This window comes from Lissotriton vulgaris, chromosome 6, assembly GCF_964263255.1.
Source record: "Lissotriton vulgaris chromosome 6, aLisVul1.2, whole genome shotgun sequence".
Classification (NCBI taxonomy): domain Eukaryota; kingdom Metazoa; phylum Chordata; class Amphibia; order Caudata; family Salamandridae; genus Lissotriton; species Lissotriton vulgaris.
The window spans coordinates 1,628,425,531-1,628,452,864 of record NC_141694.1 but is presented as its reverse complement, the minus strand read 5'-3'; the positions used below and the strand labels follow the sequence as shown (position 1 = coordinate 1,628,452,864).

General features: G+C 47.9%; 1 protein-coding gene across 1 annotated transcript in view; it reads right to left on the bottom strand.

The window, feature by feature from the left end:
- The window catches only part of LRPPRC (leucine rich pentatricopeptide repeat containing), a 675,215-nt gene that overhangs the window by 469,851 nt on the left and 178,030 nt on the right, over window positions 1–27,334 (bottom strand). Inside the window, exon 13 of the mRNA XM_086927797.1 lies at window positions 23,177–23,270. Coding sequence (XP_086783923.1) covers window positions 23,177–23,270 — 94 coding nt within the window. The remainder of the gene's footprint in view (window positions 1–23,176; window positions 23,271–27,334) is intronic.

Here is a 27,334-nt window from a genome sequence, read left to right as displayed (position 1 = left end):
AGCCCGCATCCGCCACCTGGCGTGATGCACCAGAAGGATGCAGGAGGCCATCAGCCCCAGAAGCTGCAGCGTCAACCTGACCGAGACCCGGGATAAAGGCAGAAAGATTGGAATCAGAGCCTGAATATCCCGAACCCGCTGTTCGGGAGGATAAACCCGAAACTGCGCCGAGTCTAGAATTGCTCCGATGAAGAGGAGCTTCTGAGAGGGACACAGGTGTGACTTCGGCACATTGATGGAGAACCCCAGCAGGTGCAGGAGGTCGGCCGTAGTCTGGAGGTGGTCGACGACTGTCTGGGGCGAGTCCGCCTTCAACAACCAGTCGTCGAGGTAGGGGAAGACTGAAACCCCTAACCAGCGCAGATGAGCTGCGACCACCGCCATCACTTTCGTGAACACCCGTGGGGCACTGGCAAGGCCGAAGGGGAGCACGGTAAACTGAAAGTGCTTGTGGCCTACCGTGAACCGCAGGTAACGCTGGTGGGCCGGCAGGACGGGGATGTGAAAATAAGCGTCCTGCAAGTCCAGCGCTACCATCCAGTCTCCAGGGTCTAGGGCAGCTAAGACCTGAGCCAACGTCAGCAACTCGAACTTCTCCTTCCGGAGGAAGCCGTTAACATTCCGTAGGTCCAAGATAAGGCGTAGGCCCCCTTTGACCTTCTTGGGAACCAGAAAGTAGTGGGGGTAACAACCACACCCTACATCTGGCCCAGGAACGCGCTCCATGGCCCCCTTGGCCAAGAGGGGCGTAATTTCCTCCTGCAGAAGTGTCAAGTGATCCCCCGAAACGCGTTGGCACTGCGGTGGCATGGCTGGAGGGGACGCCTCAAAGGTGAGGGAGTAGCCCCTTCGGACGATTTGCAGCACCCACCTGTCCGATGTGACAGTGCGCCAGTGGTGGTGGTGATGGCGAACCCTGCCCCCACAGGCGTCACATTGGCCTGAAAGCACGGACTAGGAGGGTTTTGAGGCGGATGCTGCAGGGGTAGGTGTGGACTGGCCTCGCCGTGGACCCCGACCACCGCTACGGCGGTTTCCACGTCCGCCACCGCGTTGGATGTTAGTCTGCGGTGCGTGGCTGGCGGCACGTGTGGAGGCGCCCCTTCCTTGGCCACGAAAGGAGCGAAAGGCACGCGTTTGCTGGCGCGGGCCGAGAGGCCCAAGGACTTGGCCGTAGCCCTGGAGTCCTTAAAGCGCTCAAGTGCATGGTCTGCCTTGTCGCCAAAGAGGCGACGGCCATCAAACGGCATGTCCATAAGTGTGTTTTGGACATCGGCCGAGAAATTGGCGGACCTCAACCAGGCGTGACGACGAATCGCCACCGTCGTTGCCATCGCTCTGCCCAGAGAGTCGGTAGTGTCCAGCCCACACCGGATGGAATACTGTGCCGCATCCCGGCCCTCCACCAGGGCTTGGCCGAGTTTAGCCCGTACCTCCAACGGGCATTCTGGCAGCACGGCAGCGACCGTGTCCCACAGAGAGTGGGTGTAGCGGCCCAAGAGGCATGCCGTATTAACTGACCGCAATCCCAAACTTAGGGAGGAGAATATCTTCTTCCCGTAATTCTCGTACCTCTTTGATTCCCGGTCGGGGGGAGCAGACGGGAATGCGGTCTGGGAATTGGAGGCCTGAATAACCAGGCTCTCAGGGGTGGGGTGGGTAGACTGAAAGCAAGGGTCACCCGTAGCTGGTCGGTGGCGTCTGGCCACGTTCCTATCCAAAGGCTGCCCTGTGGCGGGCCTGGACCAAGTGCCCAAAAGAACGTCTGACAGGGCCTCATTAAACAGCAGCAGAGGCTCGGCCGAGCTTGACTGCGGTTTAAGGACCTCAGTTGGGAGGTGAGTCCTCAAAGCCGCGATGGGGAGCTCAAGGCCCAGGGCCATGGCCGCCCTCATCAGCACCACGCTATAAGCAGCCTCCTCCTCCATAGCCACGCTACGAGGGGAGACAAAACCAGTGTCTGGCGAAGTGTCCAGACCACTGGCCTCCCCAAGCTCTCCTGTCCAGTCCGCAGAAGACTGACACTCGCGTGCCAGAGGGTCCTCAGACCCCTCCCAATCCTCATCACCCACTGCCTGGTACTCAGGCTCAAAAGATGGGGCCGGGTCATTGAAATAAAAATCTCCCAGCGGCGTCGCGCCAGATCCGAATCGAGGGCAGGACCAGGGATGACGTCGTCCCAGAGACGGCGCCGGGGGCGTCACCCGTGGGGCTGACGCCGGCGAGGTCGTGAGGTCAACCAGCGGCGACCCGGATCCGGAACTGGACCCAGTGGGGGCCCTGCGGCGCCGGGGCCGAAGCACCCGACGGCGGCGGGGCGGAAGCACCCGGCCCGCATGGGGACCCAGTCGGAGCCGCTTTGCCCGAAGGCGCCGCGGAACCCGACGGAGGAGCGAGCGACCTCATGGCCATGAGTAAGTCAGCAATCTCCCCCGGCGACGCGTCCTGCCCAGGGACCGGCGGTGTGGGGCAGGCCTAGACACCTGCGGCTCCAGCGGAGCCGCGTGGGCGGTGTCGCCCGAACCCCCGACCGCGTCGCACGAGCGTCGGGGGAGTCAGAAGAGCGATGGTGCCTCTTCGACTTCTTGTGCCTCTTACCTGAGGACTTCGAGCCCGAAGACCGATGACGACTCCCGGAACTGTGTTGGCTCCGGCCCGTGACCGGTCCCTCGACCTCCTTTCGGACCGGGACCTCGAGCGGCGCGGGGCAGACTGCCAAAGCTCGAGTCGCTTACGGGACCGCTCCCATCTAGCCTTAGACGTCAGGGCCCGCCAAGTCGGAGCAGTACTTGTCATCGTGGTCCAGAGCCAAACAGTGCAGGTACCGGCGATGGGGGTCGGTAACCGACATCAGTCTATTGCAGTCGGCACAGAACTTTAACCCGGTTAAAAAGGTTAGTCAAAAAGTGACTTGGGTACATCTTTTTCCAGATCTGCGCTAACTGGCGCGGAAAATAGAAAAACTGACGTCAGCGCCTAAGTACTCCGACGACGTCATCACGGCGCCGACGACACCGACGACGGACGCGGAGCTGCGGACGACGCCTACCGACGCGCATGGGTACTGCTAGGCAAAAAAAAATAATCCGGATGCAGTCTGACGCCTGGGGATATTCTAAGGTAAGGAATCTATCACTAACGTGTCTCTTTCAGATGCCTATTTCAGGTGGTATCCAAGCTTGGGACACCTCTTAATCTGGCAGATTTAGTGACTCAATATTTATTTAATTCCATTGCCATTAGCTTTTAGGCTAAAGTAGATTCCATCTATTCCAAGTTCAACGCTTCTTCTGTCCCCCAACTAGTTCAGATTGTTCCACTGAATCTTTAGGCAATCTCTCCAAAAGTGAGTTTACCCCGGTTTCTCGGGAGCTAGTAACGAACTTGTTGAGGGAGGCTAAAATCAGGATCCCCTGCGTACCGGTGTCCGCCCGCTATTCTAAAGGACTCTTCTGAGCTAATTGGCCCGGTTCTGGCAAATACTTTTTAATTCTATGTTCAAGGAAGGTGTCTAACCTTCTCAATGGAAAAAAGCTTACATTTTGCCACATCTAAAGAAGTCAAATCTGGATCTGAAGACACTAATAATTCACAGCCAATTGCACATTTGCCGCTGCCCGCCAAATTAGCTGAAAAGATCATAAATAATCAACTGACCCAATATATTCAGGCTCACGATTTGCTGGATGAAACGCAATTTGGCTTTAGGAAATGCCTTATAACAGAAACTGCCCTCATTAAAGCTACAAAGGAAATAAGGTTTGCGTTGGAAAGGGGTGGCGCAGCGGCGCTGGTTCTTTTGGACCAATCTGCTGCCTTTGGTACGGTTGATCATGGCCTCCTGATCAACCGTATCTCCTCCTTAGGCATTAGGGACATGGTTAAAGGCCTCTTAGTATCCCTCCTATCCAGAATAGCCCAATCAGTTAAGTTGGGTGACTTTGAATCCCCTCTTTTTTTCTCTTCCAAGTGGAGTCCCACTGGGCTCCACCATCAGCCCCACTCTTTTTACTATCTATGTGAATGACCTGGCACGAGTGATCAAATCGGCTGGCTTACATTTTACATCATACGCAGATGATGCGCAAATCGTTTTTGCCGTCCATAAAGATGGATTGTACAAGACAGGGGACCCTAGTTATTTAGGATCATGTGAAGGAATAGACATATACTAAATAGTATATAACCTCTGTCCAGCCGGACAGGATTTTATTATTTAAATTTGTTATAGTAGTTCAACTATTTCAACATTTATACAAAAGTGGGCACAACCTGTGACCCACAGGAAACAAGACAAAACAAGTGACAGGGTTTTATGTAAAAAACGCACAAGGCGGTCTGCATTGTTACTTAATATAGCAGACTGTGATTCATTTTGAGCAACCCATTGTTAACGACATTTCTTTGAATCCAAAACAACATATGGTGCTATTAGAGTCGACGACGTTTCGATGCAATTCAAAGATACATGCATCATCTTCAGGACAAAAACATTAAGTCATGTTTGTCTTAGAATTATTTTGCACACAACCACTGTAGCGATTTACATAAATTACGAGTGGAAAAAAGGGGGGAGAAAAAAAACAAACAGGAAAATATCCATTAGAAACTAGGCATGACTGGGTTTCATAGTTTTGTAATATTGTGAAGGTTTTTTGGAGTGACATAGTGCTGTTTGAAGCATTAGTGAAACTGGTGCCACGTTTTTCACATTGCATGCATACCGCCTGTAGTTTTAACTAGTGCTCGGCGTCCAGTGTAACATTGTAGGTGATCATGCTTGCATGTTCATGCCGGCGTATTGGCAAAAGTATCGCCATAAAACACATTTGTAATATAGCAATTTTTTAAAAAAAGGTTGAGCCACTGGGTTGCTAGTGATGTTGCTTAAAACCATAACTCATTTGTGGAAGTATATACTCATGCAAGTACTCGGGTACATTTTCCGGAAAAACAATTATATATAGGCTAAAAATACTTTAAGAATTGAGTCGCGGTGTCATGCGCAAATAACGTGACGATTCGTGGTGAGGACATGATAGTGAATAAAACGGCGCGGTGATAACTAAGCGGCGCTGTGAAAAAAAGTGAAGGTTGAGCGGACAGGAGACGCAACCTCGGTGCAAAGGAAATACCTGGGAGGGCTGAGTTGTAGTCGGGGATTTAATTTGGTGTCGCAAGAGATTCCAATGAATCTAGAGGGTGGAAGAATCGAAATGGTAGTGATGGTGGCTATAAATCAAGTTTGGCTGTGCCGGTTAGCATAGAGCTCAGATACTTACTTATCGAATGTCCAGCTCTGGGGAGTACCGTGAACTGGGGAGGAATAGGGCGGAAAATTAGCGGGGTGGAGTTTGAGGAAGGTTGGGCGGGTGATAGTGAAATTGAATTATTTCTTACTCGGTAAGGAAGTTTCCAAGGTAGGGACCGCGGCTTTGCCGGACTTCCGCGTGGTATTCTGAAAAGCGGGAATATAAATAAATATCAGCCCGGAGTCGGGTATTATACAAGGGGGAGTGGGGGAGAGAAAACCACTAGCCTCTAGGGTTTACTTACTGTGTGTCTTGCTCGATGGCAGGATCAATGGGTTTCTGGCGGTGATCGCTGCACGGGGGTGGGAGGGACAGGGTTTTGAAGATACTGGAAATAGACGAGGGACTGGAGAATACGTGAACGGGCGGCCATCTTGGAGTGGTGAATTTGGATAAAGAATCCGTGAAGATAGTGCTCTTGTGACACATAGTGGTGCTTTATATACAAATACATGTTAAAAAACCATTTTTTATCAGTTAATCTTGTCTGAGGAGGTCCTGCTGTAAAGAAGGAAGGTTATTATAACAGTGAGGTCCAGTCCTCAATCCTGTTTAGCCCTTTCCTTATACTGTCTGTTTTCAGAATCCAATGTAACTCCTCTTTGTTCATCATTTGGGAAATGTCCGCTCCTCGTGGTGGGGCTTTGATCTGTGTGATGACAGTCCAAGTAAAATCATCTTCAGTGTGTCTCTTTTCTTTGAAGTGTTCCACAAGAGGCGCATTGGCAGTTTGGCATCGGATTCTGCTCCTGTGTTGTCCTATTCGAAGTTTAATCTTCTGACTTGTCTGCCCTATATATATTAGCATACATGGACATACAATTGCATAAATCACGTTGTTGGAATTACAATTTGTGAAGTAATTTCTGTTATGTTTGATTGTACCATAGGAAAAGGTCTTGCCCTCTATGGTTGAGTCACAGGAGACACACTGACCACATTTGGCATGGCCCTTGAGGGTTGGCAAATCCCACATGTCATTTAACGTAGTTCTTATGTCAGGTTGAGGGAGTAATGCGCGGACCAAATGATCTTTTATATTTTTCGCCCTTTTAAAGGCGAACATCGGTCTTTCCAAATCAAGCACCCCAGCATTAAGTACCGGCCAATGCTTTACAATACTTTTTTTGATAGCATTGGATGCAGGTGAGAACGTTGTTACACAGGTGATTCTTTCTGAGTTATTTTTAATGCGTGGTTCTAGTAATGTCTCTCTGGGGCAGTACCACGCTCTTTTCATTGAGCGGCGTACTAGTTTGCGCGGGTATCAAATGAAATTTTGCGTCAATTGGCGATTCAGGAACACTACTGCAAACTACCTCGCAATCCCACTGTTGAAATCCAAAAACTAATATCTGAAGTTACCAATGAAGGCTTAGAAGCAGGCTTTCTTTCCAAAAAAGAATTTGAGTTTCTCAATATTAAAGCACCAAGGACTCCAGTCATATATTGCCTTCCCAAGATCCATAAAAATTCTGAACAACCACCAGGACGACCTATAGTGTCCGGATGTGGGTCTATCCTAGAACCCTTAGGACATTATATTGATCATTTCATTAAACCATTTGTCCCCACTACTACATGCTACATTAGGGATACCATGTCAATGATTAATTTCATTGAAGAATATCCCTTTGATCCCACATCCAGCACAATGTGCACGCTGGATGTGGAATCACTGTACACTAACATACCCCAATTTGAATCTCTCCGAGTTATAGAAACTGTTCTAGACAGACGCCCTCGGCCCCATAATGTACCAACCATTTTTATTCTCCAATTGCTCGAGATATGTTTAACCAAAAACTTTTTTCTTTTTGAAGGACAGTTTTATGGGCAAGTCCGTGGTACATCCATGGGGGCTATTTTTGCCCCCAACCTGGCTATTCTATATATGGACCATCTTGAAAACCTCACTATCCTTGATGCATCAAACCCTTTCCACAGTGGCATTGCCCTGTGGAAAAGGTATATTGATGACATCTTTATGATATGGACAGACTCAGAAGCCTTACTTAACCAATTCTTACACTGGCTAAATAACAACAGCGGTGGGCTTAAATACACCTTAAACACCAGCAAAGTGTCTCTACCTTTTCTAGACATTGAGATAAAACACTGCGAGGGGCAACTGATAACAAGTCTTCACAGAAAACCCACAGAAAGAAACACGTTACTCAACTACAGTAGCCACCATCCTCGTGCCTTAAAAGATTCCCTGCCCTATTCGCAGTTCCTACGTATACGTAGAAATTGCTATTTTAAACAAGATTATTTTGCAGAGGCAAAAACATTGAGCCTAAAATTAAGACAACGAGGATACCCGCGCAAACTAGTACGCCGCTCAATGAAAAGAGCGTGGTACTGCCCCAGAGAGACATTACTAGAACCACGCATTAAAAATAACTCAGAAAGAATCACCTGTGTAACAACGTTCTCACCTGCATCCAATGCTATCAAAAAAAGTATTGTAAAGCATTGGCCGGTACTTAATGCTGGGGTGCTTGATTTGGAAAGACCGATGTTCGCCTTTAAAAGGGCGAAAAATATAAAAGATCATTTGGTCCGCGCATTACTCCCTCAACCTGACATAAGAACTACGTTAAATGACATGTGGGATTTGCCAACCTTCAAGGGCCATGCCAAATGTGGTCAGTGTGTCTCCTGTGACTCAACCATAGAGGGCAAGACCTTTTCCTATGGTACAATCAAACATAACAGAAATTACTTCACAAATTGTAATTCCAACAACGTGATTTATGCAATTGTATGTCCATGTATGCTAATATATATAGGGCAGACAAGTCAGAAGATTAAACTTCGAATAGGACAACACAGGAGCAGAATCCGATGCCAAACTGCCAATGCGCCTCTTGTGGAACACTTCAAAGAAAAGAGACACACTGAAGATGATTTTACTTGGACTGTCATCACACAGATCAAAGCCCCACCACGAGGAGCGGACATTTCCCAAATGATGAACAAAGAGGAGTTACATTGGATTCTGAAAACAGACAGTATAAGGAAAGGGCTAAACAGGATTGAGGACTGGACCTCACTGTTATAATAACCTTCCTTCTTTACAGCAGGACCTCCTCAGACAAGATTAACTGATAAAAAATGGTTTTTTAACATGTATTTGTATATAAAGCACCACTATGTGTCACAAGAGCACTATCTTCACGGATTCTTTATCCAAATTCACCACTCCAAGATGGCCGCCCGTTCACGTATTCTCCAGTCCCTCGTCTATTTCCAGTATCTTCAAAACCCTGTCCCTCCCACCCCCGTGCAGCGATCACCGCCAGAAACCCATTGATCCTGCCATCGAGCAAGACACACAGTAAGTAAACCCTAGAGGCTAGTGGTTTTCTCTCCCCCACTCCCCCTTGTATAATACCCGACTCCGGGCTGATATTTATTTATATTCCCGCTTTTCAGAATACCACGCGGAAGTCCGGCAAAGCCGCGGTCCCTACCTTGGAAACTTCCTTACCGAGTAAGAAATAATTCAATTTCACTATCACCCGCCCAACCTTCCTCAAACTCCACCCCGCTAATTTTCCGCCCTATTCCTCCCCAGTTCACGGTACTCCCCAGAGCTGGACATTCGATAAGTAAGTATCTGAGCTCTATGCTAACCGGCACAGCCAAACTTGATTTATAGCCACCATCACTACCATTTCGATTCTTCCACCCTCTAGATTCATTGGAATCTCTTGCGACACCAAATTAAATCCCCGACTACAACTCAGCCCTCCCAGGTATTTCCTTTGCACCGAGGTTGCGTCTCCTGTCCGCTCAACCTTCACTTTTTTTCACAGCGCCGCTTAGTTATCACCGCGCCGTTTTATTCACTATCATGTCCTCACCACGAATCGTCACGTTATTTGCGCATGACACCGCGACTCAATTCTTAAAGTATTTTTAGCCTATATATAATTGTTTTTCCGGAAAATGTACCCGAGTACTTGCATGAGTATATACTTCCACAAATGAGTTATGGTTTTAAGCAACATCACTAGCAACCCAGTGGCTCAACCTTTTTTTAAAAAATTGCTATATTACAAATGTGTTTTATGGCGATACTTTTGCCAATACGCCGGCATGAACATGCAAGCATGATCACCTACAATGTTACACTGGACGCCGAGCACTAGTTAAAACTCCAGGCGGTATGCATGCAATGTGAAAAACGTGGCACCAGTTTCACTAATGCTTCAAACAGCACTATGTCACTCCAAAAAACCTTCACAATATTACAAAACTATGAAACCCAGTCATGCCTAGTTTCTAATGGATATTTTCCTGTTTATGTTTTTTTTCTCCCCCCTTTTTTCCACTCGTAATTTATGTAAATCGCTACAGTGGTTGTGTGCAAAATAATTCTAAGACAAACATGACTTAATGTTTTTGTCCTGAAGATGATGCATGTATCTTTGAATTGCATCGAAACGTCGTCGACTCTAATAGCACCATATGTTGTTTTGGATTCAAAGAAATGTCGTTAACAATGGGTTGCTCAAAATGAATCACAGTCTGCTATATTAAGTAACAATGCAGACCGCCTTGTGCGTTTTTTACATAAAACCCTGTCACTTGTTTTGTCTTGTTTCCTGTGGGTCACAGGTTGTGCCCACTTTTGTATAAATGTTGAAATAGTTGAACTACTATAACAAATTTAAATAATAAAATCCTGTCCGGCTGGACAGAGGTTATATACTATTTAGTATATGTCTATTCCTTCACATGATCCTAAATAACTAGGGTCCCCTGTCTTGTACAATAGATTACTGCCCAAGGACCCTAGTGCTACTCCTTTTGGGTTTTCCCTTGTCTTGAAAAAACAGTCCATAAAGATGGAGACAGGGTCTTGTCCAACTTTCATGATCGTATGGTGGCAGTGAGTGCCTGGATGGCCAGTCACAGCCTTAAAATAAATTCCTTTAAGACCGAAGTGATTGTGTTTGGAAATCTTTCTCCAGCATGGTCTTCTCGTTGGTGGTCAGACAATCTCGAACCGCCTCCTGTTCCTGTAACCAAGGAAAAGAATCTTGTCGTCACTCTTGATGATAAGCTTTCTTATAAGCACCATGTTATCTCAGCAGTCAGCTCTTCTTTTTTTATTCTTAGAATGACCAAGAAATTGTTTCTTTTTATTCCTATGGGACCTAGAAAAAAATGCTCAGCAATCTATCTTGAACAAATTGCAGTTAGAGCAGATTGATGCTGCCAGACTATGATCTGGGAGAACGAAATTTCATTCTGTATCTGCGATTATAAGACCGTTGCACTGGCTGCCTATCAGAAACAGAATAAAATGTAAGGCACTGTGTATTGCCAATAAAGCAATACAAAATATATGGCCTGAATTCTTGAAGAAATCCTTAAAAATTTACATCTCGAGTAGGTCACTGCACTCAGCCGGCACAAATCTATTGGTTGTTACCAGAACCTATAGATCCAACTGGGGCGACAGAAGCTTTGCAGTGGCCATTGCCAAGATTTGGAATTCTCTCCCCTGCCAGATCAAAGATCTGCCTTCACTTTTTATGTTTAGGAACAAATTAAAAACGTGGCTTTTTAATAATGAGGTCTTTTTAAAATGTCTCTCTCTCTTTTCCTTTGGCTCTGTTTCAGGAGTAGCCAGCACCAAGATACCTGTGTTAGTATTTGTGCGCTCTATAAATAGTTATAACAAAGCACACATCCTCTTAAATTCGATCGACCCCTGTCCTCTGGGCCCTTTCGCCTATGGAGGAAGGGTGAGTAACTGGTGGAACCGTCCCTTCCAATTCTCATAGCTTCTCCCCTGAGAGGAACTACTTCCGCCAATACCCCTCCCCCGCTACTGGCCACCATGATTGGGGTGTTTTGATTCTGAAGAGAGTCTGGACACTCGGAATAGATACCTCTAAGCACTTTGGTGATAGAGCCCATTCACACCCTGGGCAGTCAATAGGCACTGGCTGTCCCTCGCGCAACCTTTGTTGTTGACAAGATTCTGGCTTATACAGTGAGGAGGTACTCAAAAGAGAGCATGATTGTGCTGCTGTCTCTGGCTGCATCCTCTCAGATTCGAAATTCAAGGAAAGCGGGCTGTGGGCTACTGTTTGCAACTTTCTTGCCGATCCATCAAGTGGCTTGCCTCAGACTGGGCTCCCCTCTACCTCCGCAGCCACCTGTGTTCACTGCCCTGAAAGTTCCTCAAACAGAGTAACACTAACAATGGGGGGGCTCAAATGTCTACTCAGTTGTCCACTAGGTTATATGAACCCAAGGACAATGGATTAACCTGTAGCCGTCACACCCGGGAGTCAAAGTGGAGGAACTGATAAACTAGCCTGGAAGCAATTGGAATGACAAGGGCATCCCTCAAGAAACAATTTGACAATGTAGCAATAGATATGGGTCTTTCACAGGAAGACCACAAAAAGGTGACTGACTAGATGTCACTGTTGGAGCGTACACAGCAGGAGCTGCAAACACAAATGACCAAACTGCAACAACAAATTCATGAACTACCTGACTGTATCCACTTCTTGATGGGCAGGGCTGAGGATGCAGAGGGCCACCCCCAGCAGAGCAATATAAGAACTGTGGAACTGCCTGAGAGATTTGAAGGACAGGAAACTGCTGACTTCCAGAAAAACATGATTTAGAGGCTGTGTGGCCCACAAAGTGCCAGCACTTAGAGCTTCTGTAGCGCTCTATTATTGATTTAAATGTGCACACATTGTCGGAAAGCACTCTCAATAGCCATCCTAAACCCCCTCCCTCCTCCCCACCCTCTATCCCTTGTACCCCAGTCTGGCCTATTCAGCCTGGCCACTTTCTTAGTGAACTATTACTTAATGGTTAAAATGGCTTTGACAAGTAACCACACTGAAGAGACCAGTTAAGGATCCGTATACTAGCTGCAATTCTCATCCCCACATGAAGTTGACTATGTTAATAAGATGGTTTGGACGGTAGGCCATTTGACCCCTGTACTATGTAGTGATAATTCTGTTGTGGTTTTGTCAGGCTGGGAATTCCATTACCTTTAGGTTCCTTCATGGTGCACTAGAGAGGCAGCAACACCTCTCCCTCACAAAGAAAAGCTGCATTGACCGACAGGGATGAATATTTAACCAGACCCCCTCATGGCACGACCAGTTCAATTTACCATTTTACCTTCCTCGTGTGGAACATCAGAGGAAAGCACATCACAAACAAGATGTATAAAATACACTCTCTTATTTAGAGTAGAGGGGCACATATTGCTTTACTCCACAAGTCACATTACTTTGTCATCGTCCACAGGAACATTCTCAAAGTCTCGACAAAGACCGACGACACCCTCAGCAGCGCCTAACACCTGCACTTTCAGATCTACACCGACCCCAACACCACCCTCAGAGGAACCCTTGTCTACAGACCCCCTGGACCCCGACCACAGTTCAGCGACTCCATTGCCGACTTAGTCAGCTCACACGTCCTCGCCTCCCCGGACTACATCCTCCTCGGGGACCTGAACTTCCACCTCGAGAGCAACGACTCCAACGCCACCACCCTGATCGACAACCTCGCCAACCTCGCCAACCTCTGACCCAGATAACTCGTCATAACACCCACCCACTCCCCCGGCCACACGCTCGACCCCATCTTCTCTGCAAGCTCCCACGTCTCCTTCAACCACACCACCGAACTCCACTGGACCGACCACCGCTGCATCCACTTCACCTTCCGGAAACCCACCAAGCACCACCGCGCCCAGATGCTTCGCCGCTGCTGGAGCAAAATCACCGAAGACCAGTTAACCACCACCCTAACTCGGAGCCCACCCACAGACTCAACCGTTCAAGACGACGCCGACACCCGCAACCTCAGAAAGTGGATCGACAACTGCGCCAACACCCTCACCCCGCTCAAGAAACCCTCCAACAGCCGCACCAGAAAGAAAGCCAGCTGGTTCACTGAAGACCTCCAGGCCTCCAAGCAAACCTGCCGAAAGCTAGAGAAAAACTGGATCCGTGAGCGAACACCGGAAAGCTACGCAGCCCACAAGAATGCCACCCGCAGACACTATCACCTCATCAGATCTGCCAGAAGGGCCTCCTTCAAAGACCGCCTAGACAACAACGCACACAACAGCAAAGAGCTCTTCAAGATCGTGAAGGAACTCTCCAACCTCAACGACATCCCAACTTCACAAGACCTGTGCGACTCGCTAGCCACCTTCTTCCACCGCAAGATAACAGACATCCATGACAGCTTCACCGCCACGACCGCCCCGGCAACCACTGAGAACTCCACCCCAACGACCACCACCCACCTGCTCTCCTGGACCAATGACAACAACATCAAGATCATGAACACCGTCCACTCGGATCCCCGTCAGACCCATGTCCACACGACATCTCCAACAAAGCCAGCACCACCATTGCACCCCATCACCGGAAAGCCATCAACATCTCCTTCGAGACAGCAACCTTCCGGGAGAGCTGGAAGCACTCAGAGATCAACGCCTTACTCAAGAAACCCAAGGCGGACCCCACTTCCGACCCATCTCCCTACTCCCGTTCCCGGCGAAGGTCATCGAAAAGGCCGTCAACAACCAACCAACCAGCTTCTTTGAGGAGAACAGCATCCTGCACCTGTCCCAGTCCGGGTTCCGCAGCAAGCACAGCACCGAAACTGCCCATATCGCCGCCACCAATGACATCAGGACCCTGCTAGACAACGGAGAAATAGCATAGGTAGGAAGGTGGAAATCTGACTATATGGTTACCCCCACTTTTTGCCTGGTGTTTTGCTGGTTTTCGACTTATTTGGACTGGGCCCCAGCTATTCAGGAACCAAGTCTGTCTGCTTTCTCTAGCCCCTGTATATGGTACCCAGGGGCTGCAGCATGTATTGTGCCCCCCTGGTTAGCCTTCCGAACTGACACCACAGGTCTGTACATACCGCCTGGTTAAGGTGGTTCGTTCGTTCGTGTTTTCACACTCTCTCACTCTCTCACTCTCTCACTCTCTCACTCTCTCACTCTCTCACTCTCTCACTCTCTCACTCACTCTCTCGCATATGGCAGGCCTTCACAATCCTAGAGGCAGAGTGCTCGGTTTTGTGTGAGAGGGTGCCCTAGCATGAGCTGAGCCCCTCTGCAGCTTTCGGATCCATCTCCTTATAGCCATACCATATACTCTTAAGTGCATTATAATCCTCGCGGTTAATGCTAACTTTGGTTTGGCTTTATCAAAACATGTCATGTAAGGTGTCAAACGCTTTAGAATACTACCCCCCGCCAGTTCTGGCGGTGGGGGTAGCATTCCACCCTTCTAGAGGGAGAAGACACGTAGTTACTGGTAAACCCGGTTAAAGTCAAACAGAGCCCCAGAATCATAACATGGATGCTGCTGCCAGAGACAAGAGTCTGCCCTCCTGCTGCTGGACGAAACTCCGGCAGGGGAGGCCTGGACAATAGGTTTCCTGTCCAGACCGGCTTTAGTGTATTGAGGCAGGGTGGGTTGCTTTCATTGAATGCTTTTCAGACACTGCCTGGGGCACACAAGGTGCTCCATGCATTTCCCAAGTCAAACCGGTTGCTGGGGCCCTCAGCCCCAGCTCTGGCGTGAAACTGGACAAAGGGGAAGGGGTGTAACCACCCCCTCCCCAGGTCCACCCATAGGAGGGACCTTAGAGTTAGTCCAACCCCTAAACTTGCTATACGTATAGAACCCCAGTCCCTAGGACTTTAGATTACCCTGGACGAAACTCTGATACATAATTCCTGGACCTTTGACATTCCATATCGACTGGAAGACAGAAGAAATCTCCCTTGTGGTCAAGGAGTGACCACCCTGTCCAAACAGGCACCAACAGCATCTTTGCCGATCTGCATTTTCGAGGCTCCCGTCGGATCCCGAAGAATCTGCGACACAGGACAAGGACTTCCAGACATCCGACCTGCGCTCCCAGCAAAGCTGAGACCTGTAGCGGACTCGACAGATGTGGGACCGGAACTCTTGGACATCCTGCATTTTTGCTACTGCACCTACTTCCCGAGGTATCCTGAAGTTGTGCATTGGGGTATTTGGAGCCCCCGCCCTGAGCACCTTTTGCACCGAAGCTCAGAGGCCTACACTCCACAAGTGTCCCATGGGCCCGCTTTGTGCATTTCCGCTCTAGGTCCCTTCGCGGTTCCTAGTCCGTTGGCTAGCGAGCCCCAAGAAGGGCCATCTTTGATTTCTTGAGCTTTTCTGGTTGCTCCAGAATTGCTCCCACTCCTCTCCAAAGGAGGAGTCCCTCAGACATTGCTGGTCTGCACCGAAGCCCATCTCGACATCCTGCGTGGATTGCGTTTGCCAAGGCTTGTTGAATCCAATCCGGATTCCGACACCGCAGTCAACTAGATCCTTCGTGGGACAGCTCGAATCCAGCTCCTGGTCATCGTCGACGCCTCCTGGTCCTCGTGGCTGAAGAGACAAGCTTCACCTTTTCACCTGAAATCACCTGACATCAGCTGGCATCTTCCTATCGCCATCCTGGTCACTGGCTAGTGACCCAGACTCTGTCTCCTCTGCTTTCAGGTTCTTCACATCTCCGATCCACCCTTGGATCCACCCGGACACTTTTCCTCTGGTCGCCTGCAGCATTTCTTCACAGCTCTCCATTGGAATCGACGACGAAACCAGACACCAAAAGACACCTATGCACCCGGCTTTCCTGGGTGAGGTAGCACGAGTACTTCGGTGCTCCAGTGGGTCTTGGCTCTCGAAGTGTCCTAGTCTAAAAGGGTTCCATCGTAGTTCACCTAGAAGTGCCCTTAATCTTTAAAATGGTAACTTGTTCATTTTCCATAGAAAGTCAATGGTGATCCGCGGCTGTGTTTAGACACTGCACGCATCCCCGTGGGCCTCCTGAATCCTAACTTTTAGTGATTTCAGGCAGCCCCAGCGGTTCTACAGGCCCTAGGCCTGCTTTCTAACTCTCATGTGGTTCTTATACCACTATTTTAGTATATGGTTTGTGAGGACCCTAGGGCATAACGTATACTGTGCAACTTATCGTATGCTAATTAAGTTTCTTGTATTGTACTTTTACCTCTGACCTCAAAGAGTCCAGAGGGGTTTTGTTTAGAATAAATACATATATATTTGATATATACCTTGTGTGGTGTGCTTTCATTTGATCATTAAAGAGATTATAATTAGTAATATTAGCTTAACTTGCCTCTAAGTCTTAGCCTGAAGGCTGCTCTCCACAGCTACCACTAGGATAGCTTTCTATAAGGTTGACTTTATAACCTACCATCAATAAGGGTCGTTTGGACTGGTGCAAAGTGCCGACTAGAATTGTGGACATCATATACCAGGCCAACTTCTCACACCGCAGCCCTCATCCACCTGGACATGTCACCCGCCTTCGACGCGGTCTGCCACTTAACACTACGAACACGCCTCCATGATGCCGGGATCCAAGAGAAGGCCCTGGATTGGACCACCTCCTGCCTCTCCGGCAAAACACAGAGCGTCCGCCTCCCCTCTTCCGCTCCGAAGCCACCGAGATCATCTGCGGCGTACCCCAGGGCTCATCACTCAGCCCAATGCTGTTCAAGATCTACATGGCACCGCTCGCCCACGTCGCCCGACTGCACAACCTCAACAACATCTCTTACACCAATGATACCCAGCTGATCCTCTCCCTCACCAAGGACCCCCACACCGCCGAAACCAACCTCCACGAAGGAATGAAGGCAGTCGCTGACTGGATGAGAAACAGCCGACTGATGCTGAACTCGGTCCTCATCCTCGGATCCACCCCCTCGGCCTGGGACAACTCCTGCTGGCCGACAACACTAGGGGCAGCTCCTACACCCACCAACCACGAACGCAACCTAGGGGTCATCCTCGACTCTACCCTCTCCATGACAAATCAGGTCAACGCCGTCTCTTCCTCCTGCTTCAACACCCTCCGCATGCTCCGCCGGATCTACAAGTGGATTCCCACCGAAACGAGGATGGTCACCCAGGCCCTCGTCAGCAGCAGACTGGACTACGGAAACGGCCTCTACGTAGGAGCCTCGGCCAAACTCCTGAAACGGCTCCAACGCATCCAGAATGCCTCTGCACGCCTGATCCTTGACATCCCCCACCGCAGCCACATCACACCCTACCTGAGAGTCCTGCACTGGCTCCCCGTCAACAAAAGGATAACCTTCAAGCTCCTCACCCACAAGGCACTCCACAACACCGTACCAGCGTACCTCAACAGCTGACCCAGCTTCTACACCCACACCCGCCAGCTCCGCTCTGCCGACCACGCCCTCGCCCCGCATCCGAAAAGTGACCGCCGGCGGCAGATCATTCTCCCACCTCGCCGCCAAGACATGGAATACACTCCCCATCCGCCTATGGCAGACCCAAGACCTCCTGACCTTCAGAAGACTCCTCAAGACCTGGCTTTTCAAACAGTAGCAGCCTTCCCCCCTCCCCCTAGCGCCTTGAGACCCTCACGGATAAATAGTGCGCTCTACAAATGGATTGATTGATTACTGCGGGAGAATAAGCAAGACATCAAAGGCGCTAAAGAGGGCAGGCGTTTTCCACACATTACTCTGCTTATGCTTCCTGACCTGGGTAAGAGCAGGGGTCCCCTTTCAACAAATTGCCACACTAGTCAACAGGGAGGGTAGATCTATTTTGGCGGATGGCAGGTTAGACGGTGACCCCGTAATGTTCGAGAGCATCTTTACCCCAAACACTGAGCAAACCGCATTCCTAAACAGGCCTAGCTGAGAAGTATTCTCAGTGGGTCAATATACCTTGGATCCTAGGGTTGGGACTTTAATTGTGTTTCAGCCATTATGCTTGCCAAATCTCACCGCCTCTCTGTCAAGCTTCAACGGAACAATGCAAAAGAATTCCTCAGATAGCAAGGGCACTGGTGCCTATCTGACATAAGGAGACTAAGCAACTCTGGGGATAAGATCTACTCATTCCCTGAAAGCATTTGGAGAGGCAGACGGGATTCAGGTTAACTTGTCCAAACAGTGCTTGTTTCCTCTCTGTCCAGAAACCCCCCTCATACAGCTAGATATGGGTGGTGGAGTACTTAAATGGGAAGGCATATCTGCTACTTAGTGATCGGAATCTTGCACTGAACAAAATGTATTGATGGAAACCTCACCAAGGCAGTCTCGGCCTCTAGGTCTCAAATTACAGTTTGGAGGTTCCTCCTTCTCTCTGTCATGGGCCACGTTACCTTGTCCAAGATGGTGGTGGTTTCCTTCCCTATTGCACTACTTTGCTAACATTTAATTATACCCCCTAAGCAAAGTCTTGTGAAACCCGGATATGCTTATTGAGAGCTTACAGCGTAAAATAACTGGTGCAGAGTGGCATTGACGAACCTGTGACTTCCAGCTGACAGGCAGGCTAAGGACCACTAACTTTGAACATTATTATCTGATGGCGCAGTTACATGCCAGTTGTATTTGGGGCATTTCCTACAAAACACCTGTGTGGGACAGGGTCCCTCGCAGTTCAAAGGTCTGTTCAGGCTCTTCTTACCAAGCACAAAACTTAGGTCAGAAGAGCCTTGATTGTTGAGCGCATCTGCTTAAGGGGTTTGATGATCGCCAGACATGTTACACCTTATGCATCTTCTATTCCCTTGTTGAGTTTATCAGAGTACTACCAACCGACAATAACGCCGAGATGGAAGGCTAAAAACACCACATCAGTGTCTGCCTGGTGTCAGGCTATGTTGAAGTAGACTGAAGCTGAGAAGAGTCTTGAAAAGTTGAGCAGTCAAAGGCCTCAAGAAATGCCCCGTAGCCAACAGATGGATGCTACTTAAACTGAAAGATGAAGCAAAGGATGACACCCTGCAGCCACGGTCTCCCATTAAAACATGAGGAACTCTGACTGAGGGGGATTCTTATGGCATAACCTTGTTATCTAACCAGTACCTAGCTCCTTGGGGGGCGTTCTACATCAGTCACTCGAGGACACCGCTAATCTACTACAGCTAACTCCTTACCTCCAACCTGCCTCTGTCACCACTTGGCATGCACTACATGGATAATGCATTCACAGGAACATTACACCACAACACATACATGACTGCGGTGTCTTGCTGTAATGAACTGAATCTGTGTTCCCATGCTTGTGATGTTAACTATTTGTTGCTTTTTTTTTTTTTTTTTAAGGACAAGAACTATTTTTTTATTGGTAAAGCATGCTTCAGGTCACTACTGGTCAACAGTAGCCTGGATGTAGGCTGACAAAGAATGCTTTATGCAGCTGGGAATTACATCATTCTGTTTTTGACATGTATACTAACAAATCCTTTCACTTTTGACTGTTCAAAATATGAAAAAAAGTTTTATTTTAAAAAATGAGTTACAAGAAGGTCTACCAATGGGCTTAAGCACACTGTACGTTTCCGGTATAGTCCTCAAAATACTTTTTTGACCACACAAGGCCTAAAAAGTATACTTTCACAGTAATTTCCATTTGTGTGCATCAGAGGGAATGCAACATAAAACAGAGAGTAGAAACAACCCAGAACAAGTAAATAAACAAAATATGTTTGCTGGATAGGACCAGTGTAAGCCTTTCCAAACACTACTGAGTGGTGGTTCGTATGTAACCTGTGGTCCCAGGGCCTACTCAGGGGCTTGTGACTGCTTAGAAAATTAAATAATATTAACATATTAACAAGTATATAAGTAAAGAAGAAAAGGTAACATTTTTACTTTCTAATTGAGGGAATTTGTTACTGGAGACTAAAGATTAATAGTGGTCCTTAGATTGGATGAGCAGCAAACAGAGCATAGTATGGACAATGGGTTGCCTCGATTGAATTTAAAAAGCTTAAATCTTTCCATTCAAATAAACATTTTAATTAACAAACAAATATTTTTTTCAAATCCTATAAGTTATTTCGTCATTTGTATATGTGTTTGAATTCTTGTCTCTGTATTTTTGTGCATTGTTTTCAAATCGGCAAAATTGATTAGACTGGGGTCCCCAGTTTCCACCAATGACTCAGTAGAGGTCCCCGGATTCCTATAATGTTTAAGCGGGCGTTCACAGATAAAACAAGCACTGGCGTGGCAATAGGTCTCGCAGTAGGAAAGTTGAAGCTATTACAATTGCAAATAACAATGCCTTTTATTTTTGTTTTCATTTTAAAAACATAAAGGGCTTTGTCATTTACAAAACCAATAGCTCCAACTTTCCTACTGCGAGACCTATTGTGCACTGCACAGTGTGGGTGAAAGTGGCACTGCGTGGGTGTGAGTGGCTTTGAGTGAGTGGCGTTGCGTGGGTGAGTGGCATTGCATGTGTGAGTGGCGTTGCGTGGGTGAGTGGCGTTGCGTGGGTGAGTGGCGTTGCGTGGGTGAGTGGCGTTGCGTGGGTGAGTGGCGTTGCGTGGGTGAGTGGCGTTGCGTGGGTGAGTGGCGTTGCGTGGGTGAGTGGCGTTGCGTGGGTGAGTGGCGTTGCGTGGGTGAGTGGCATTGCATGAGTGAGTGTGGCATTGCATGAGTGAGTGTGGCATTGCATGGGCGAGTGTGGCGTTGCATGGGTGAGTGTGGCGTTGCATGTGTGAGAGTGGGCTTGCGTGGGTATGAGTGGCGTTGTGTGTCTGAAAGTGGTGCTGTGTGGGTAAAAGTGGCACTGCGTGGGTGTGAGTGGATTTGCGTGAGTGAGTGGATTTGCGTGAGTGAGTGGCGTTGCGTGAGTGAGTGGTGTTGCGTGAGTGAGTTGCGTTGCGTGTGTGAGTGGTGTTGCTTGGGTGAGTGGCGTTGCGTGGGTGAGTGTGGTGTTGCGTGGGTGATAGTGGGCTTGCGTGGGTGTGAGTGGCGTTGCGTGTCTGAAAGTGGTGCTGTGTGGGTGAAAGTGGCACTGCGTGGATGTGAGTGGCTTTGCGTGAGTGAGTGGTGTTGCTTGGGTGAGTGGCGTTGCGTGGGTGAGTGTGGTGTTGCGTGGGTGATAGTGGGCTTGCGTGGGTGTGAGTGGCGTTGCGTGTCTGAAAGTGGTGCTGTGTGGGTGAAAGTGGCACTGCGTGGATGTGAGTGGCTTTGCGTGAGTGAGTGGTGTTGCTTGGGTGAGTGGCGTTGCGTGGGTGAGTGGTGTTGCGTGGGTGAGTGGTGTTGCGTGTGTGTGTGGTGTTGCGTGTGTGTGGTGTTGCGTGTGTGTGGGGTTGCGTGTGTGTGGGGTTGCGTGTGTGTGGGGTTGCGTGTGTGTGGGGTTGCGTGTGTGTGGGGTTGCGTGTGTGGGGGGTTGCGTGTGTGGGGGGGTTGGGTGTGGGGGGGGTTGGGTGTGGGGGGGGTTGGGTGTGTGGGGGGGTTGGGGGGTTGTGTGTGTTGGGGGGGGTGTGTGTTGGGGGGTGTGTGTGTGGGGAGTTGAATTATTATTTACCTTGCAACCGAGCTGCTTCTGTTCACAAGCTTGAAAGCAGCAGTTACATAACTCGAGAGCTGCAGCATGCCCATGGCTCGCCAGTGCATGTTGCAAATGAAACAAAGCATAATGTATTCGGATCGCATTACAAAGAAAGCCGCATGTAAAATCCAGACCCTCTCTTGCCACAGTGTATTAAGGCAGCACACAGAGAGGGAAAGGGGAATATTTTAACCTCCTCTGGGCTCATGGTAGAAAAAAAATGGGAATCAAAAGGCGCGTGTCCCATGACATACAAGCCATTTCGTGTGAAAATGCATCAGCTAAAAGGCAGGGCGCTGATAGAAACACGAACTTGCCAACAAACACGAGCCTGCCAACCAAATGTAAATATTCTGCGTGCAGTGGAGCGCGAAAGGCAGCACGAAGAGCAGCACAAGTCTCTAATGTAAAATAAATACACTGTGAGTAGTGAAGCGTGAAGGAGACCTCGAGCCTTCAAACTGAAAGGGAAAATGCGCGAGGATCAAAAAGCGACGAATATCTCAGGCTGGAAACACATTATATGAAATGCTGCTGCTGCTAATTAAATATAAAAAGTGTTTAGGGAGTCACGGCTGCCGAGAGTAACAAGGCAGTGCTGGGAGGGGGGCTGCGCGCCAACTGAAGTGCTCTGGTTGCACGGCCTGCGGCCGTGTGAAGTGATAAGCCTTTGAAGTATGTCACGGGGCCTGAGGGGAGAGCAGAGAGAAGAGAAGGCGACATGCTGTGACGGAGGTGTGAGAGGTCTGGCAGGGAACAGATGGGCTGGCCGTGAAGCAGGGGGCGGGGCAGCGCTGGGGAAGCCTGTGGGAGGGTGATTCAGGAGAAATGCTGCTGATGCGCGTGTCTGACAGGGAACAGATGGCCTGGCCGTGAAGCAGGGGGCGGGGCAGCGCTGGGGAAGCCTGTGGGAGGGTGATTGATGGCTTTGATGTGGGGAGGGAGGAGAGCCTTTTGCGAGCCTTGTGCAGGAGAAATGCTGCCGATGCGCGTGCTTGTTTAATCACGTGATTCACGTGAACTTAAAGAAAACCGCGGCTGAAAGCCCGTGGTTTGACGAGGATTTTGCTGACATGAATTCTCGCTCCGCTCAATGCGCTTGCGCGCATTGATAGGTCGCGAGACCTAAAAAGGTTTGAACCACTTCTAAATAGAATATTGCTATAAGCATTCAGAAACTCAGAAACTAATAGCAGATATTGAAATATAGCACCATGAAGCAAACGCTGCACATTTGAGTTGAGCAAGTTAACACTTTACAGAAACATCTTGAATATCACCAGGGATAATGGATGAAGCAGCCATCTTGAGGGTTTTTTGTTAAATATTTTACATTTCTGGACAAGATGAAGACTGAGAAGTGAGGGAAGTATTAAAATGTGGAGAAGGATCATTTATGCTCATTCACAATAGTTAGGGGACACTTACATAAAGACAGTACATTGTCCAACCTTCCATTCCGTGCTTCTGTCCTTAATTCTGCTAACTTAAGTCCATCTGTGTCACTCAAACAACCATTTTCCTGTGAATATGAAAGTGCAGTCAAACATTAAACAAGGATCAACAAATTAATTATTTCAATGCTCTCAATAATGGAGTTTAAACCCCCCAAAAAGTGCTACGAAGGCTCCATCTAAATCCAACTATTGAAAATCAGAATTGTGTACCATACTTACTGTGGGGTACTAACAATTTTACCCATGAACTTGCCATCTATAAAACACAAAGACCTTGATTGCAAAATGCCTGCTAGCCTGATTGGGGTGTAGACTCCTGCTTTTGGGCACACATGGGATTACAAGTGGAATACTACCTGCTTCTTCCACCTGCCTACTCTAGTTTACCTGTTAAAACGTGGGGGAAAGAAAGTTTCACTAAACACATCTTTGGAAGAGGGGAAACACATACAATAAGCAGCCATTCCAGGGTGGAGTAAAAAAATGACCCCTATATTCATGGTGGTACCGGAAAGTAGACTAAAGCTTAATGAGCACATTCAGTTGTTGGGTTGCATAGTTGCCAGCACATAAACCCAAGTCAGCAATTGAAACGTCTGTAAAAGGAGAGAACTGGTTTTGAGTTATAATGGGCAGGGACCCCTCCTTTTTTCCTTATGGAAGTGCTGTGTGCATAATCCCTGTCCCTTTTACCATGCAGTTATTACTCAACAGATTTGAAACAAAGGAGCTAAGGTACCCCCTTCAAAGGTTCCTTGAATACCCAAATGAGAAGGATGTAGTTTGGATTGGAGGCCATGGCAGCTGTTGAGTCTAGCTATACTTCTCCACTGAGAAGACCGGAGCATATTTGGTTATTTGGGTCCAGTGGTTTTAGTGACAATAAAGCCTTTCCCCCACTGTCAGGAGGTGGTCCTCCAAAGGTAGTGCAGAGGAAGCTGGCTAGTCCAGAGAGTGTCACCTGAACTTCATTGCCTCAGATGAGACTGTGGGAGCAGGTTTGTGCTTCCCACCTCAAGTATCACACCATTTGCCAGCTGGTGTTAACAAACCAGTACTGGACTCGAAAGGACTCCCAAACATTGAAAGACTCTGCCTTACCCAGTTGGAATGGTGCAGAATGTCTCGCTGGTACCACTTTAATTCCACTCAGTAATTTAACACAGACATCCTTCTCCTGTATTTCTGGAGATGCCAATTCACTGTGAAATGTATCAAACTGTTCCTATCGATAAGGAGAACAATAATTTTACCCTGGGTATCCAGCTGGAAGTCCAAAAACCTGAGCCACGGCATTCACCATATGGCACCTACAAATCCTTTGCCATGACTGGAAGAATGGATGTTGGTCCTTGTGGTCATAATTTACTTCCTCCAGACCAGTTTCCAGTTCAGAGCCTGATTCTCCAACATACTCTCTCTGGCACAGCAGAGAGGGGGAGGGAAGTGCTAACAAAGAGATTCTCAGTGAAAACAACAATCCCTAAGGTCAAGCAAGTGTGACCTAGACGAACGTCGGGCCTGTAATTGGGACCAGAGAGTGGTGTTGACTAAGTCAGGAGGACTGGTGCTGTGTACCAGTCTTGAGGGCTCTAGAGCTGTACAAGGGACTTCAGGAGCTGCACAAGAGATAGTGAGTGCTGCACCAGGGAAAACAGGAGCAGCACTAGCAGAGGTGAAACTTATTACGACGATACACTGGGGAGAAGGGCCACAAGCATCTCTCTGGGTTTCAACTTTGAATCCAAAGTTAGCCTGATCTAACTATCGAGGGCAACATGGAATCAAATCATGCAGCCATCAAATGAAAGAGGTGGCATCTTCTCCAGCTGCTCCTGGTCCAAAGGAATGGATAAGAGCAACCGGCCCTCTATGGAGAATACAGGGGATAGGAAGAAGGTGGCATCTTTTATAGTCGCTCCTGGACCGAAGGAATACACAGGTCCACCTGTCCATAATAGATTCCGCAACTCCCAAGGAAGGGACTGCAAGGGAAGAATCTAGTCGAGATTTTATCCCAAAGAGATTAACTATTAGTACTGGGCTGGACTCTGGAGAGCCAAATGGAACATTAGAACAGGGAGTGGGGCCTGTAACTGGTGTGCCACTAAGTGACCAAACCTCTAGGGAAGCCAACTTAGCAGAAGCCAATATTCTAGATATTTTTCTGCTTAAGAGTACTAAAGCAGGCCTGCATTTCCCTTTCTTAAAGCATCAAGACTTGTTACCAAGCCCATCTAACTGTTACTACAACAGCGACCACCAGCACGAGAATCTGACCATGGCTTTGTTCAAACCTCTGTAGTTAGTGGAACTGTAGAGAACTGCGCCGAGGATCAACACCAAGAGAAGGAGATTGACCCAAACTCTTAATAAAACAGCGGTGCCTCCCAATTAATCATCTCCTGCGTGGCATTTCATACCTTCACCTGGACAATAGTGTCTCCCTGGAACAGGCCTCTAGGACCAGTAAACGTGGGTGGGGCATACCTTCCCTTACTATCTCCCCAGAAGGAAAGGCGCTTGGTAACGTGCCCGTTGTGGCCATTACCATGTATTTACATTCGGACTCTTATTTTGATAGAGAAAATCTACATTTTCTTTCAGAATCTGTGCACCTTTGCTCTGCATGAAACACAGGCAGTTCCAGCGGGACCTTACAACGATGTAGCACACAAAGCAGAGCCATGCATTGTTTAACTGTTTGCTAAGCACAAAAAAAATAAGTTGTACAGGTCAGCTGCTACAAATAACCAAATACACGAAGGGCAAGGTTTGGTGCTGCAGTATAAGTTACAACAACATGGAAGGAAACAACATAATACCCAAGACCTAAAAAGAAATCCGAGAAGGTCGTTGTGGTAATGGTAAAGGAATTCGCGGAGCACTAGAAATCTACAACGATAGGTGAAAAAAATTGAAGGAGAGTTTTCTCTCCTGCCACTAAGTGTCATCAATACCTGCAGGTCCAGAATGACAAAGAGCAAGAAGATATGTGCAATTAAGGTTATAAAATTATTTAAATCTCAACAGCGGTATCTTTCAAAATATATCAAATCTAAAGTAAAGGATTAAGACACAACAGTCTGCTAACTCCAATTATCTCAAGGGGATGCTCTACATTTGCATTATGTTTACCTTAAAGTCAAGCATAAGACAACTGGTCTGCAGCGTAAAAGGTCCTTCTATATACCAGTTATTGCTAAATTGCACAGCATGTTCTGTTTTTGCACCATTATAGCCATTAGATTAGCATACATCTTTTGACTGAAACACATTTTTCCTTTTTTGTAGTGCCCTTGTAAACCACTGTAACTTAGTATCTGGTACGTTTTGTTAATACCACTGCAGAGAAATCCTGTGTGCAGTGGAGTTCTCTGAAATTTACAGGCTATGTGCCAGGCTTTCCCCCAGGAAGACACGCAACTTCCATAGATTCCTCTGAATCGAATTGTAATGGCAATATTCAGCACATTTAAAGACACATTAACTAAGCCTTAAAACTCCAAAGTCTTGATTGTAAAAGCTTTGACTGAGGCCATTGCGAAAGATCTGGATGTCCTCACGTAGATAAAGGAGCTGTCGAAAACATTAATTTGCGACCACTCCAGGCAATTCAGTCATGCTAACAGGCATCGGAATATTGCTAGCGACATAAAACACTAACATAGCATACTTCAACCACGAGAGTTACTGGAAGGTTGATACCACTCTAATAAGATGTTAGAATATCTAATATTTAACAGGTGTTTCATAAAGAAGCTAATGGGCGAGTTTACCCTAAAACTTAGGGGCAAGTCATTCCAAACCTTTACAGACTAAACTAAATGTATTTTCTTCCTTTTCTGGGGACCATCACTAAGTTAGCTTTAGAAGATCCTAATGTTTGCAGGGTGCAGGCGAATAAAGCACTCCTGCATATACTTAGGTGAGTGTTGTTAAGGAGTTTCAAAGTTTCCCATAAACGACTTCTGGCAGTGCATTAGAAAACAATATTCCAACAAGGCAATACTGTCCCCACAGTACAATACACATTGTACCATCTATCAGTGTTACACACATCACACAGACTGCTCATGCCAAGGCATATTGAAGTCAGACTGGCACCATTTCTTCGGTAGTTGTACGA